We start from the raw sequence: 15,696 nt of genomic DNA on the forward strand, positions 1-15,696 counted from the left end.
GTTATGGAAATGACCATTTATGACTGTGCACTAATAAGGGAGCATGGAAAAACTACCAACACTGGTGACTGGAAATTACTGCAAGGCAGAAAAGAGAGCGGACATTGAAGAAGACTGTCCACACAACTACTAAAGCAAATGTGGCAGAAGGAACAAGTGAACCAATCACAGTTGTTGCAGTCTGCATCACCACGATGCATTCATTTCTGTGGGGAAACACATCAGACCACAGCATAGGGGTCTGTATAAATCCTAAGCGAGTATAAATCAACTGTAGAGCAGACTTAGTGCGTGACTAAACACGTAGATCATTTGTAAGTTAGAGCGCTTCATATGCTAAAAACAAATATCGGATTTATAACAACCGTGTATAACTAAGCCTTTAGCATGAAAACTGCATACGCCTTATACTGCTTTTTCATATAATTTTTAGATTCAGTAAATCCTCAAGCAGTTCTTCCGGGTGGATAGGATGAGGTTGGATGGCTGTGGAGAAGCAGGCATGTTTTCAAAACAAACACAGACAGATGCAGCAGCTGTGAACATTAGAGGAGAAAAAGGGCTCCTGTACCTGTTGACTCACCTTAGTCCAAGGATGTGCCTTGATCTGGGGAAATTTGAACTCAGTGTAGTTGGGATTCATTTCACGGATCTGCTCTCGGGTTGGGGTACCAAGAACCTGGGGGACCACAACAGGGAGGACGCAAAATTAAGTCTTCAGCTGTAATTGTTCTTTTATTTATTTGTGAAAACTAGATAGACCCCTTGGAACCGCAAACGTTGCCATTTACACTCTTAGGGTCACCCCTGTCATTACCTTGATAATTTCAACCAACTGATCCACTCCACTGTCACCAGGGAAGATTGGTTGCCCTAGCAACAGCTCTGCCAACACACAGCCAGCTGACCACACATCTATAGGAAAAAGCAGGTCAGCAAAAGAGACAAAGAAGTAAGGTAAAAGCAAAAGATGGACAGGCATGACCATGATAATGCACTAATGCACAGTGCGGATGAGCAGAATATAGACAGATCTGAGAATATTGTGTTCTCTTTGTCGATGTGTGTTAGTCTTTCACAACCAAATAAATCAACAGTAACATGCAATAAAACAGATCATATATTGAGGTTATGCTTATTAAATTGCTTATTGTCTCAGGAGTTAGATCCTGAGTGTGACAGCAGGAGTGAGACTACCTATGCTTGAAGTGTAGTCAGTGGCACCGAAGATGAGCTCCGGGGCTCGGTAGTAGCGGGAGCAGATGTAGGACACATTTGGCTCTCCACGGACCAGCTGCTTAGCACTGCACACAAAATCAAAGCACATGATCATTAGCATCACCATACTCAGCAACCATTTGGCAAAAACAAGTGAATATGAACCTACACAAAAGCCTTGTGATGTCTCACTTGCTGATTCCAGATATCACTGGCTAAATGTATCAATTAACTGCACAAACCATTGAGCAATATTAAATTTTTACAATTAGAATTATTATTCAAATTCATTAGGAATATTTGTATACTGTAGATTAGCAGCAACATTATGTTATAGTTTAAGGAGTAAAATCTTCAAAGGAAGACATTTTGACAGTTTGACATTTTGAGACACACATATTTGCTTTCTTGCTGACAGTTGGTCAATACCCTGTAATGTCTGAGTAATTTGAAGCTACAGTCAGCAGCCAGTTAGACTACTTTAGCGTGACGCCTGGAAACCGGTTACCTGACTCTCTCCATAGGAACAGAAATCTACCCACCATCTCTTAATTAACACATTATATCTCTTTACTGTGTATTAAAAGTGGTAAAATGTCATGGTGCAGTGTCGTTGGGGTGTGTTAACTCGCCATGTGATATCTCCAGGTAGCCATTAAATACTCAAGGAAGAAATGTGATTCTGTATGAAGTGCTAATTAGAGATCTTTGGTGGGACTCATAGGTGTATTTTGTTTCTTCATTTAAGTTATGCTGCTAACATTATACTTACTATACAGATAAATAAGACTGGTACTATGTCAAACTGCTCCTTTAAATGGCAAGACAACCCTGACCACTGTTGACTGAACCAGACAAACTGTGGCCACTGACTGCAGCTCACCTGCCAAAGTCACAGAGCTTGAGCACAGCAGTGTCTGGGTCCAGCAGCAGATTCTGGGGTTTGATGTCCCGATGACAGATCCCAAACGAGTGGATGTAAGCCAGGCTCCTGAACAGCTGGTACATGTACAGCTACACGCAGAAAAACACACAGGTTACAACGGCACAAAAAGCAAGTTCAGATTTCATTACAGGGTTTAAGTCTGGAAACAACCACTGAAGAATCTGTCTCACGCTGGTCAAGCGCTTCATGTTTTACAAGCTACGGTTTAGACGACAGAACTACACACTCCTGCACTTTGTTAATCACGGCTTGCAGATAAACTGAAACATATTTTATAAGACATTGAATACAGAAGGCAACCCTTTTGGTCAACACATGTTTATCATGTATTTAATGAAAAAGTGAATGAAAAAATATTAAATGAAACTGAATGAATGAAATGAACATTTATAATATCCTCGTGTTTCATTTCATTTGCTTTACATACCTGACATGGCCAAGAAATCCCTGACAAATAATAAATGATCTGTGTGCATCACATACAAAACACACTAACAGCCTGGGAAACTAAGTATGCAAATTGAAAGTGACCTTTATTAACAAAGGTCAATTTGTTTCATTACCTAAAACTTAGTAACCGCTGTTACACTCGAAAGTGCTTAATTAAACTTTTTAGCAAACAGAAGCTAATAACAGATCTCAGTAAAATTTCTGTGGCCTCTAATTCAAAACACAAATAATAATGATGTGAAACATGTGGCCTAAAAACTATATATACCTGTCTGCCCTGTCCAGTCTCCAGGAAAAAAAACTCAATAAATCAATCCCATATGCAAATTTGCTAAAATAAGAGACATTTATTTATACTTATTACTTATGTTAAAGCTCAGATTTTAAGACCTGGAGCTCACAGCCATCTAAGCCTGATTCTTACAATTCCAAATTATCACGTTTACTTAGGATGAAAACAATCTACACCTTGAAGTTCAATTTTTTTTTTCTATGGGAGGTCTCTCACATGTTTAATAATAAAACAAAGAAGCGCAAATTACGCACTTTTGCATAATAGAAATAGAATGTATTATACATAATACACCTTAATCTAAAATTGTTTCCTTCCATCTAAACCTTTTTAGGGTTGCAGCTGTGCTAGAGTCAATCTAGCCGTCATTGGGCATAAGGAAGGGTCAATCTATAAAGAACTGACCTAAATACTGATATGATCTAAAACTTATACTGAGGAGAGGTGCTGTAAAAGTGAACCAAGCTAAATGAACAACCTAGCAACAATGCCGAATTATTCAGTTTTAAGGTTTTTGTGAGAGGCTTGCTCTTCGGCTTGTCCCTTCAGGGGTCACCTCAGCAGAACGTGCTTTTGTAACTTATTTATTGTAATTTCATAAGGGCTGGGTAGAGTGTGGTGGAGTGTAGCAGACCATAGCAGAGCAGGCAGATATGGGGCAGACTGATTTAAGATTGAGTCTTTGATGTTGTAGCTTTAACCTTGTTTTCAAAATTTGTTGATTAAAAAGTTTTGCAAAAACATTTTAATGGCGCTCTACTGATATAATATTGATTGTATAATAAGGTATAGAATACATATTTGGTAAATGTAGTCTTTCCTTCATCTTGTACGTTTAAAACACCACATCTTGCTATGATGATTACTGACACAGACACACATTCATATACCTTGACATAAACCATAGGCAGAGTCTGTTTGGCTCTGCTGTAGTGTCTGGCAACTCTGTACACCGTCTCAGGAACATAGTCCAAAACCAAATTCAGATACACTTCATCTTTCTGTTGAAAAGAGAAAAAACAGAGGTCACACAAATAAAACACGTAAAACAAATAAAAGACAAATAAAAATAATTTATTATTCTATTTTAGTTTGCAATGTCAAGAGAAGGAGTAACTGCAGCACAATCTCCATGATTACAAATTCTTCCATATCCCAACAATAAAATGCTACATAATAAGTAAAGTCTATTATTTGCATGTATTTATGGACATACCAACTGCATGTCATATCAGATTATGAATTTGGACAATGTTTTCTTCCTCTCTTCCTTCTCTCTGTCTGTAATCTCTCTTCTTAGCTGTCAAATCTCTTTCCATGATGAAAGAAGCAATTTCCAAACTCGTGTTCTCTTCCATAGCCTTCCTTTTGGTGTCTTGATATGGGATATGCGACCTCACATATTCTTTTTCAGTCTAACTGGAGATCCATTGTGTAGGGCTCTCCCCCGAGGGTAGGAAACACGGAGTATGCGTCATAAAGTCCAGCGCTTCAACAGAAGCCGCAGACAATGATATCATTTCCTCGTTTCCTGCTTGTGTCAGAGGGTGGGGTTTTGCATTCTGGAGCATACTGACCCTAAAGGATGCCGTATCTTAGGCTTCTCAAACTAATTATTCTAGGACTTCCTTTTTCCTTTGATTCTGACCAGCGTTTGCCAGCACTGAGTCCCTGAGTATTTCTTGTGACAGCATTGTTTGGGGCTGACTGCGAATATGGACTAATAGCTCGTACTAAAATGCAAAGGAAGAGTCACAAAGAAAATCACTCAAATAATAATTATATTTTCACCATCTCAGCATATAAAAGATGAGTCTGCAATTATTTTATATGCAACCTATTTTGTGAAATACACATAAAGACCAAAACTAACCATGTCAACTTGCCAGATCTTAGTTCAAAGCCTTTTACTGTTTATCTAAGGCTATGACTCCTTTAAGCTGAGGCTAGACTACAATATGTATACAAGTGTTGCCCATTTTAGGATCGGCGTGAGTGGCAACGAGAAAGCCCGTTATCTTATTTTAAAACCTCAGATTTGTCTCACCATATACAGAAAGTATTCACACAAAGAAGCTTGTTTGAAATCCTTTAAAAAGCTCCTCCAAATTTATTTAAAATAAAAAACAAAAATCACATGTACATAAGTGTTCACAGCCTTTTCTCAATCCATTCTTGAAGCACCTTTGGGAGCAATTACAGCTTCAAGTCTTTTTGAATATGATGCTACACGCCTAGTTTTGGGAACTTTCTCCTATTCTTCTTTGCAGTACTTCTCAAGCTCCATCAGGTTGCATGGGGTTCACAGCCATTTTCAGGTCTCTCCAGAGTCTGAGGACTGGCTGAGCCACAAGGACATTCACAGAGTTGTCCCGTAGCCACTCCTTGGTTATCTTGGTTATGTGCTTAGGCCTGTTGTCCTGTTAAAATATGAACCGTTGTCCCAGTATGCGGTCCAGAGCGGACCGGGAATGTTTCTGTACATTGCTGCTTTCATCTTGTTTCCTGACATGAAACTTGGCATTCATGTTAAAGAGTTCAATGTTTGTTTAATCAGAGCAGAGATTTTTGTTTCTCATGTTGTCCTTCTGGTTTTTCTGTATCCTCCCCCAGAGATGTGGTTCAACACAATCCCATCTCGGAGGTCTACAGACAATTCCTTGGACTTCAGGGCTTGGTTTGTGCTCTGACATGCACTGTCTGTGGGACTTTATATAGACAGGTGTATGCTTTTCCAAATCATGTCCAATCAACTGAATTCCCCACAGGTGGACTTCAATCAAGTTTTAGAAGCATCTCAAGGATGATCAGTGGAAACAGGATGCACGAGAGCTCAATTTTCAGTATCACGGCAAAGGCTGTGAATACCTATGTACATGTGATTTTTTTCACTTTTTATTTTTAATAAGTGTGAAAAGATTTTAAACAAACTGCTTTACTTTGTCATTTTAGGGCATTGTCTGTAAAATTATGAGGAAAATAATTAATTTAATCAATTAATAAGGCTGTAAAATAACACAATGTGGAAAAAGTTAAGCGCCAAGTCATCTGCAAGAAGTTTGGGAGTATTATTTCAATCATATTAGTTAGAACCTGAACCTTATCCTTCATCTTCAGCAAGGAGCCAGGATGGCTAAAGTGCAGGACATAACAAATGAGAAGGAAAGGAGGATTTGTTGGTGAATGCTTTAGTAGGCGTTTCCTGCAAGTCTGATGGTGAAACGTATGTACAAAACTGCAGCGGTTACTTTGACACTAACTGTAACTAACAATTCACTGAACAAACATGAATTAAGGAAAACTTGTTGTGAGAGGGAAAGAGACAGCAGGGGGTGGAGAAAACACGTAGGATATATCTGCTATTCCTTTTCTTTTATTCAGGAAATTGTTGACTGCATCCTTTTGCTACCTCCCCCCACTCTGTTAGCAGTGTTAACCTTTTGCCCAAAATGCAGTGAACAGAGTTGGCTTCCTACAGGTTGCAGACCTGCTATGGGTTGAGCCACTTTCAGGGCTCCCTAACAAACTCTATGGTTAACTTCTGCCATCTCAGTTTCCTGATTTGTAGTGACCGTTCTTCTGGCTCAGACATTTTGACACACATACGGAGAGTCAGGGGAAAAAGAGGCATGGCTGGACTGGGAGCATGTATGGGGGCAGATATTGGAGACAACAAGAAGGGGACTAAACTGCTTTCAAGCCATTTACACACTAATCTGCTATTGGTATTACCCAACATTCAAGCTCTGGGTCTCTCTCCTCTGGCTGTATGTGTGTTCTCATTCCTCCTTCACCGGCAAAACTCCCATTGATAACATGTGTGACGACTAACAAGCCCGCTCCGCCTCCTGCTAGCACCACCAAACCTATATTTAGCCTAGCAACAGGGATGACTCACTTCCTGCATCACTACAAAGCCACTTCCTTGGCTTGTTCCCAGATGGTTAGCTTGGTGGGAATCTGATTGGCTCCTCATTCACTCACGGCTAAATAATACAGCCAATTTGTTGAGAGAACTCCTCGTATCCAAACAACTGCCTCAGTTATCTACCAGCAACAGTCACAGTGCCACGTCTGTGTAAATAAGGGGATTAATGGAACGTGTGCAATGTGTAATGTATGCATTTCGGTTTCCACAAGTACGAGTATTTACGGTGACTGAATTAGCTTTATTTTGACACACATTAATGGAGCCAGGTGCAATATCACGAATAAATCTAATATTATATTCAGACATTGCCACACACTCTCACTTGTCTCCTACTAATTCTTGGCAAAGCTTGTTGCAGCTCTACTGACTACATCATTACACATTAGCAATGCTGTTCAAACACTGGTACATGTGCTTATATATTTTGTAACACACCTTCTGTATGTAGTGTTAAGCTGTTTAAACTGTTGATGACCCTAGCCACTTGGAAGACACATAGGGGTGTCACAGTCAGACATCTAACTGGGGCCCAAAGCAAAAGTAATCAGCTCCAAAAGCTACAGGGTCACTGACTGTGATTAAGTTGGAGGGTGGGGTTTTTTCCCCCGTTCTTGTAGCACTCTGCTTGGAGAGGCTTAGTGGAAAAATCTTATTAAGACAGTTAATATTTTGCTGTTTTTAGAATGAGCTTTCATGCTATATATGCTTGACCAACCCTGTTTATACAGACTACCTGGGGCCAGGCAGTATTGATTTTGAAGGAGGACTTGTTGGCTTCTCAGATAACTAAAGTACCATGCAGTGGAAGCTTGGTGATATGAAATGGACCAAAAAGGTCCAACAAGCAGGGCCCCATGATTGGTTTATTCTTTCATGTTTCTACTGGTTTAGCAATTTTGTCATTTAATTTAATTAGGCCTAATAATTTAATTAATCTATTATCTTTACTACTTACTCTGTTAAGGATTGCACAAGCACTGGAGCTGATCTATCACAGACCTGTCAATAATTAACTAATGCAATTAATTTACTGCGTTTGTCCGTTAAATTCCTATATTAGACTCAGAGTATGCCTCTATTCTGTTTATATATATATATATACACATTTTTAATTTCAATTTCTTAATTATGTCTTCTGTACAGTTAATCTCTAGCTTTTTCTGAAATCTGTAAAGTTAACTACTATGGGCGCAAAGTCATCAAGTCAACGTCATGTGAAAATCTACTTGGCAATTAACATATTTCTGATTCTTAAAAATGCTACATAGTTGAAGATTAACAGTTGAGCTTTTTAAGCTGTTACAACTGAAAAACCTTCAGCTTCAACCTGCTGACAAGGTGTTCAAGGATCTCTGTAGGTCACTGAAGCAACTTAATGAGTTTGTGTGTACACAGATGCAATTTTTAGAAGCAATAACATTGAGTGCCATCTGTATATCAGCTGAATGTCTTGTAGGCACTCGCATGGCGACTATTTATTTGAAAAGTCAACCTGGTATGTGCTGACCTGCCTACGCTGTTTGTACCTGTGGCCTATTTGAACAGTATTATACAAGTGGTTAAAGGGTAAAAGTAAAAAGCACACTGTGTGTGTCAACCATACCACATGCCAGCAGTTAGATAAGAACTAGCACATGCTGACAGCTACAGAAGCAGCAGAACTCACATCAGGACACAAACAACACCTACACACATCTGACCTCAACTTATGTGTTTGTCACCCTCTCCTTAATTACACATCTGTCATCTACCCCACAACTTGTTTGTAACTATACAACTCAGCTTTAACCTCGCTTTCCAGGGGACATTACCTTTTGCATACTTCACAAGCTGCCCCTCCTCCCTTTTCTCACTGCATGGGTGCTAAATCCCTACATCAACAGCACAGCGCCACTCTGCATAATTAGCTGGGATGATACGGTGAGGGGAAAGAAGAAATTGATACATGAAAAGGAACAAAGGAGGGGGATTTTAAAAACCGTAAATGTGAAAACATTACAAGATACCAACAGAAATTGAGATTTCTAAATATAAGAATTTAGTAGAAGCAGTAGCAGCGCGATGAACCGTCACATTGTCCTTATTTTCTATTGTGGCAATGCGTGTTCTGGGGTTTTCACAGCATGGTGACCAAACCCCTAGCAAAGAGGGTGTGACATTCAACAAGGTGCTGAGAACTTGCATTAACTACTAAAACAGAGGTTTGTTGATGATGCAATGCAATGGAAATACCTTCTGACTAAATTGTAAACAATACATTTGTGGCTTGCACCACAGTTGTGTAGAAAAAAGTATGAAATACGTCATGAACTAGAAAAAGAAAGTCATGTACAAAAATGTATATATAGTAAATGCAAAATAAAGGTTACCCACATTTTTAGTAAACACAAAATACTTGCATTCTGGTTATGTTTGTTAAATGTAATTATATTTAATAAGTATATTGATTATATCTGTAACCGCTTATCCTGTTTAGGGTGGAGGGGGGCTTGAGCCTATCCCGGGTGTCATACGGCAAGAGGCAGGGTACATCCTGGACAGGTCACCAGTCTATCTCAAGGCCAATGCAGAGAGACTTACACAGGCAGACAATCATTCACGTTCACATTCACACTTACGCACAATTTAGAGTCACCAATTAACCAAACATGCAAGGCTTTGGACTGTGGAAGGAAACCGAAGTACCCAGAGAAAACCAACGGCAAACTCTAAACAAAAAGACCAAGGTCAGCCGATGACGCAAATCCCCAACCTTCTCATAATTTTTTATACTATTACTAAACTGAAGACAATTTAGTTTTTGCTTTACTTATTATTGGATTTTGTTTTTTGAGTACATTTCTCTAATTTATTGTTGTAAAAGTTTTTTTTAATAAATTAATGATCACATTTTTTAGAGTGTGAAGAGTCAATCTGGTGATAAGTTACAACCATTGTGTTAGTAAACCATGAATACACTGTGAGGTCTTTGATCACGTGGGGTTAGGTGAGGGATGGGAGCCAGGTGGGTCTTACAGCATTGAGGGGAGAATCTATAATTATCTGACACCATCTAGTCTGGCAAGTAAATGTCCCCTACCCATCTCTCAACCCTCTCTCCTCCAACTTACCCTCTCCATCATATCTCCCCTTTAATCCCCAACAGCATTCCTTGGCTGCAGTAAGTGTGCTACATTCCTAACTGCAGTGTCATAGGTATAGTCTTGACAGCATGTATGCCAGGTCCACGTGTGCCTATATTTGACACATGGATCTCTGTTTGTCAGCTAGTTGAATGACATAGTCCAGCCTGGTAGTCTCCAGGTGCCTCAGAGGGTCAACAACAGCAGACAGCGTGGCAGAGAAAGGGGTTTCCCTGTCACTATGAAGGCTATGTACTGTATTTATGAAGGACAAAGCAGATATTGTGGAGCTGACAGTTGAAACAGCAACAATGATAAACTACTATAGACAGAAAACTCCCCATGAAAACCCTTTTAAACAGTTTAATAATTATTAACCAAGTCTTAAGAGAGGAGGAGAAGGCTAAATTATTGTAGTACTGTAGTAGTAGTGTCGTGTATCTGATCTAGGACTATGTTCTCCAAGGTCTTAAGCAGAAGAGGCAGAGAACCAAATTATTAAATTCAATAAGTTATGATCCCACTGAGATATTGTTAGAAGTTACCTCAGTAGTGCCCTTCCAAAACCTTTTTATAAGCATTATTTTCCAAGGAGAAATAAAGTACAATTACATTCAACCTGAAAAGAAAAAATTATGAATAGTTGAATAGACCCACAGACCCTGGGCCATCCATACATTTCCCTTTTTATAATAAAAACATGGAATTTCTTGAAACCTTGTATTATTTTTTTTTCAAAACATGCAGTGAGTCATATATGGGTATGAATAAAAAAATACATTTAATTTATATACATGTAAAACATGTCCACAGATATCTGAATCAGGCACCTTTATCTATCATTTTTAAACAGATTATGTATTGCACGATTATCCTTCTTTTGATTTGTGGTCATTTCATTATGTGATATGTGTGCAAGAATTTTCCTATCAAATTACTTTCTCATTTCATTACCAGCTCTTCATCACCAAGGTGAACTCTTAGAACTGTGTGTAAAAAATCTCAATAAGGACTTTTATAATATGTGACATTTACTTTTCCCTTATAATTGTTTTTGGTGAGTCTGGAATTCTAACTTCTTGTTTGTTAACCTAAAATTGCAGTATGGGGTCATACACTCAATTATGCTCACTCATAAAATCAAATGGAGATTAAGAAAAATCCAACTAAGCCAACTGACCTTGTCTCCACTGGAGTAGAAGAAGTAGCGAAGGCGGACTATGTTACAGTGGTCCAACTTCCTCATGATCTGCAGCTCCCGGTTCTAAACAAAACACATCATGAATGCCATGTTATATTTAAGCTTTACAAGTTGGTCCTGCTCACTTTTCTTTAAAGAGAAAAAAAACTACAACAAGAACAAGTTCACATTCATTGTTTTTTTGTTTTTTTACCTTACAAGAAACTTTAAGTGTTGTTGGCATCAGTATACCAGGGATAAACAGCAACTGTTTCAATATATGGCCATACCAACCATTACTAAAAACGCTTTATAAGTTGTCCATATGACACACACACAGAAAAGAAATCATATGCCACTAATCATCTTGTTGACAACAACATCACTGTCACAAGCTCGATGTGCCATTTGTCAAGAATCAGTTAGAGGAAATTGGCTGTATTAGCAACAAACAAGATGGACATCCACACTCCCTCAAGAGTGGAAGAATTTTAAAGGGTAACCGTTATATATTGTGGGATGTTGCTGGTTCTCAAAAAATAAAAAGCATTCCTCTCCCCAAAAGCACCTACCAATGTCTATAACACAGATGTACCACAGAAACTGTTCTGAGAAAAAGATGTGAAAATAAATGTGTTAGAGTAAAAATAATCTGAGAGCCTGCAAACAATACACCATAGTAAAGAGCACTGCATCTATAGTCATATACAAATGCTTCTATCCAGAAAACAGTTGTGCATACATACTTATCAAGAATGTGCAGGAATTCAAGCATTACATAAAGCTTTAACAGCTCCATTATAGTTCATGTTTTCTCCCCTTCCCCATTCTCCCTTCCTCCTCTTCTTTATCACAGTGCTTTGTGGTGACTTGATCTAAAGTGCTTGTGTAACATTTGTAGAGGGTGTACTCCACTAGGGAGACTGAATAGACAATGGCCAGAATAGAGAGGATTATTACAATACGGGGGGGGGGGGGTAGAAGTAATATTACTTCTAGTAGAAGTAATAGTAGTAGTAATCTCTTAAACAATTGCTATTTGCATGGTAGAGTAAAGGCTTTATACTGCTTATTGGCATGGTCACAATAACAGCATAGAGAAATTATGTTAATATTATGAGATTAATGAAATTTACAGCAGCTCTGGGTTTTGTTAAGATGTAGTATTTATATAAAATGAGAAAAATTTATTTTTCCTTTTTTTCTTGTCGTATGTGCACATATGGAAATAGCTGTCAGCATTTTCATGGTATTTGTGTTTAGGCAGTTCTGTCACTAGCATAGAGGTTGATCATTTGTGAAATGATTGTGGTATATTCAAAGAAAATTAATTAATTAATGTAACTGACAAATCCATTATCCATCCAGTATCTTAAAAGATAAAACAGAGTGGCTGTGAAGAACATAAAACATAATTTGATATAACCTGGAACCAGCAAAATTATAACTTGTTTTAAGTGACATTTCTGTATTTTATTAAATGTTTTATCAATCAATTGTTACACGTGTTTCAATTCAATAGACTGACTGACCAGCTGTCTTAACGCACTTGGCATAATAGTGAGCACTACACAATTTCACTGACTGATTGGATGACTAATGAGATCCATTGTTATGTGGGTCAGGACCATGTTAGCTGGCACACTGAGATATGCTGCTGTCCTTTCACATTTTTCTGTCAATTAATGAGGATATAATCCTCAGGCCTTCATTTTTAACTGCCCAAATTTAGCTGCCTGTGCACTAAACAAGATTTCATCATCTCAGCAGCATCATCTTCTATGTCAATACCTGGTACAGACAATCCCAACAGTTTAATTTATTTACAGTCAGGTGCAAATGGTTACCAAAGTTACATGAACACACACGCACGCATAATAAAGTTACATATAGTGTGTGAGTCACAGATCGAACGATCGTGCAGTCCAGGCAACGCCCTCGTCTTCTTGCAGTAGCTTAGTGGGAGTGTGTATATTTTTATGTGAAAGGAATACTGTAGCATATGGAGAAGGAGCAGACAGGCTGTTCACTAAAACCCTGCCCAGCTCCCGTTATACTGCAGTCACTCCTGCTGACCTGTGATCTGCCACTGTGTCAGCAGATCAGCCAGCAGAGTTAGAGAGACATATGGAGAGAGAAACAGAGAAAGATGCTTTAGTTGCAGGCTGCTATAAGTACTACACCTGAATGCTTCAGTCTGCTGATGTACATGGAGACAAAACCACACTGTATTTGCAAAATGATAAACCGCATATAACAATTGTACACCACCCACAAAACATTTTATAGTAACAGCTTATAGATTACATTGAATCTAGAAAGTGGATCATTATAGTGGATTGTTATAAAAAGGAACCATCTTTTTTTTTTCCTATTATGAACATATCCAACAAAAACACTGAACCAACAATGAGCAAAGCCTGGGTTACACCAGAAAAGGTGACAGACTTAGAAATAAAAATGAAAGAGAGATGGTCGGTGATCTGTTTTATCTGGCAAGCTAACATATTAGCCTAGCAGGAACGTGCTACTACAAGTTTGAGGTACAGTAAACACATTTGTCTATAGTGGTTGTTTACTTAATTCTGGATTTGTTTCTTTTTTATTTTGGGCCCTAAAGTGGCCTATAGAATTTATTTAAAAGATGCCAACTTCTGTCTTATAGCCAACTGAACATCTTGATGAGTAATCAATACAGCAACAGAGGAGGTTCCATAAAACTAGTGACAAAAAGCTCAAAACAGACAGCTTGCCACTGGCCAGTGCGACAAATCCAAGGAGATTCCTTTCTAATGAAATGATTTCACTGTTTAAAACGCTGTAGTGACGAGATCTAGTCAGTCTCTTTAGTGTACTAAGCATGTACATCAGCAGGTGAGATTGACTCAAAATAAATAACTGTCCATCTTTGGTTCAATATAGAAACATTTCACTCAGTGTAATCCGGTAACTCAATGATTTTTGCCATCTTTGGACAAATGTTGAGCTTTGCGATGCAGGAATAAACTACATACGACTACACAGACATTATCTGTTAGTCGGATAATGGTGTTTTTTGTCCTCCTCTGGTTAAATTTGTTGACAAATAAAAACAAATATTTCAAGACTTATCCTTGAGCAATGTTGCATAAGGAGCATCTACCACCAGACAGGCTCTCACTGTGTGTGTGTGTGTGTGTGTGTGTGTGTGTGTGTGTGTGTGTGTGTGTGTGTGTGTGTGTGTGTGTGTGTGTGTGTGAATTATTCTAGTGTTGATGCTACAGTGAGATTCTGAGTGCTGAAGTGTGGATTCTACAGTAAGCATCAATTTTCCAATAGAATGATATTTGATCCTTCAGATGGGAGTGAAGGAAGACCTATCCCATAATGCACCAGGAGCAGACTGTGAGCCCACCAACATTGTCTCACATTTATCAGTTGTGCCCTAAAAGACACACAGTCTATTATATCATAATGGAATACTAGTCAAACAAACTGCTTTAAAACACACTTGTGTATCTGATCTATAAGCATGTACAATTAACCTAGAATAAATAAAAACTTAATTATGTCAAGTTTTTTAAGCTGGTATATTTAGGTTTCTGTCTACAAACTGCACATTCAATTTTTAGGCTTGTATACCAACTACAACATCTAACATTTTAATCTGTAATAGCCCCAAAAAAGGATGACAAATGACAAAAACTGACAAATGCCAGGTGGTACAAAATGATGTAACGTTTAAAAATTACAGAAAGGCATAAACATGTGATTATGTTGAAAATATATTTCTTGCAAAATAATTACATATTGTCTAGTCAGGACGCTCAGGATCAGTAGAGAAGATGGGAAAGGTCAGTTCCTCTTTGCAGCTGGATGCTAAACTCTAAAGACAACACACCTGTAGAAACAGATATACAATTGTGTTCAATAAACAGCGTGGACATAAGTATGTTTAGGTAAAGTAGTTAACACCTTACTTTCAAACAGTCACTCCTCAAATAGCTAAGTCTGACTGAAAAGAGAGAGAGAGCGTAAATACAGCAGTGGACACTAAAAAGGTCCACTCACACAGGCTCTCTTCACAAATGAGAATAACGTTAGACTGAAAAAAAAGGAGAAAGACAAAGGAGAAAGTAGAACGCAGGTGTTTAGGTACTTGTTTGTGTGTTACGGGGTACACACACTCGATGGCGCATGCTTAGCAGTCATGTGACGAGCCTTGGCTTCATTTTACCCTTTTGTCATAACAAGCTGTTCTCAAGAAAGACAGACAAAAGCATGCAGAATCCATGAGACAGAAGAGGAGACCCAGGGAGCGAGAAAGACTGCTGATGTTGAGGGTCTGTTTTAATGAGGAAACTAAACCACAAAAGAAAACGCATGTGATTTTCAGCTGACCGCGGAGCTGTTTAAAAATTCAACCTGCTGTTGTGCTAACCACCATTATGACTTCATCCTGTCCAGCACGCACCATTACAAACTGTGTGTGTGGATGTGTGCCCCTAATAAACTGTGCATTTTGTGACACATGGGCAACCTCCAAACCATTATATCATCATATATCTTGTCTGGTGT

At 38.5% G+C, this 15,696-nt stretch overlaps 1 protein-coding gene across 6 annotated transcripts in view; it reads right to left on the minus strand.

Annotated features, from left to right (window-relative positions):
* Nucleotides 1-15,696, minus strand: part of gsk3ba (glycogen synthase kinase 3 beta, genome duplicate a) — a 33,548-nt gene that overhangs the window by 5,934 nt on the left and 11,918 nt on the right. For 3 of the 6 annotated variants that reach the window (XM_067515361.1, XM_067515360.1, XM_067515358.1), the window contains exons 3-8: nt 11,140-11,223; nt 3,797-3,907; nt 2,102-2,232; nt 1,198-1,304; nt 818-915; nt 572-679 (exon numbers count right to left, since the gene is read on the minus strand). In XM_067515361.1, the coding sequence (XP_067371462.1) occupies nt 572-679; nt 818-915; nt 1,198-1,304; nt 2,102-2,232; nt 3,797-3,907; nt 11,140-11,223 (639 nt within the window). Of the gene's footprint in view, nt 1-571; nt 680-817; nt 916-1,197; nt 1,305-2,101; nt 2,233-3,796; nt 3,908-11,139; nt 11,224-11,353; nt 12,696-15,696 lie in introns of those variants that run through there. The other 3 variants (XM_067515362.1, XM_067515359.1, XM_067515363.1) reach the window with 2 other exon arrangements.

Source organism: Channa argus, chromosome 9 (assembly GCF_033026475.1).
Source record: "Channa argus isolate prfri chromosome 9, Channa argus male v1.0, whole genome shotgun sequence".
Classification (NCBI taxonomy): domain Eukaryota; kingdom Metazoa; phylum Chordata; class Actinopteri; order Anabantiformes; family Channidae; genus Channa; species Channa argus.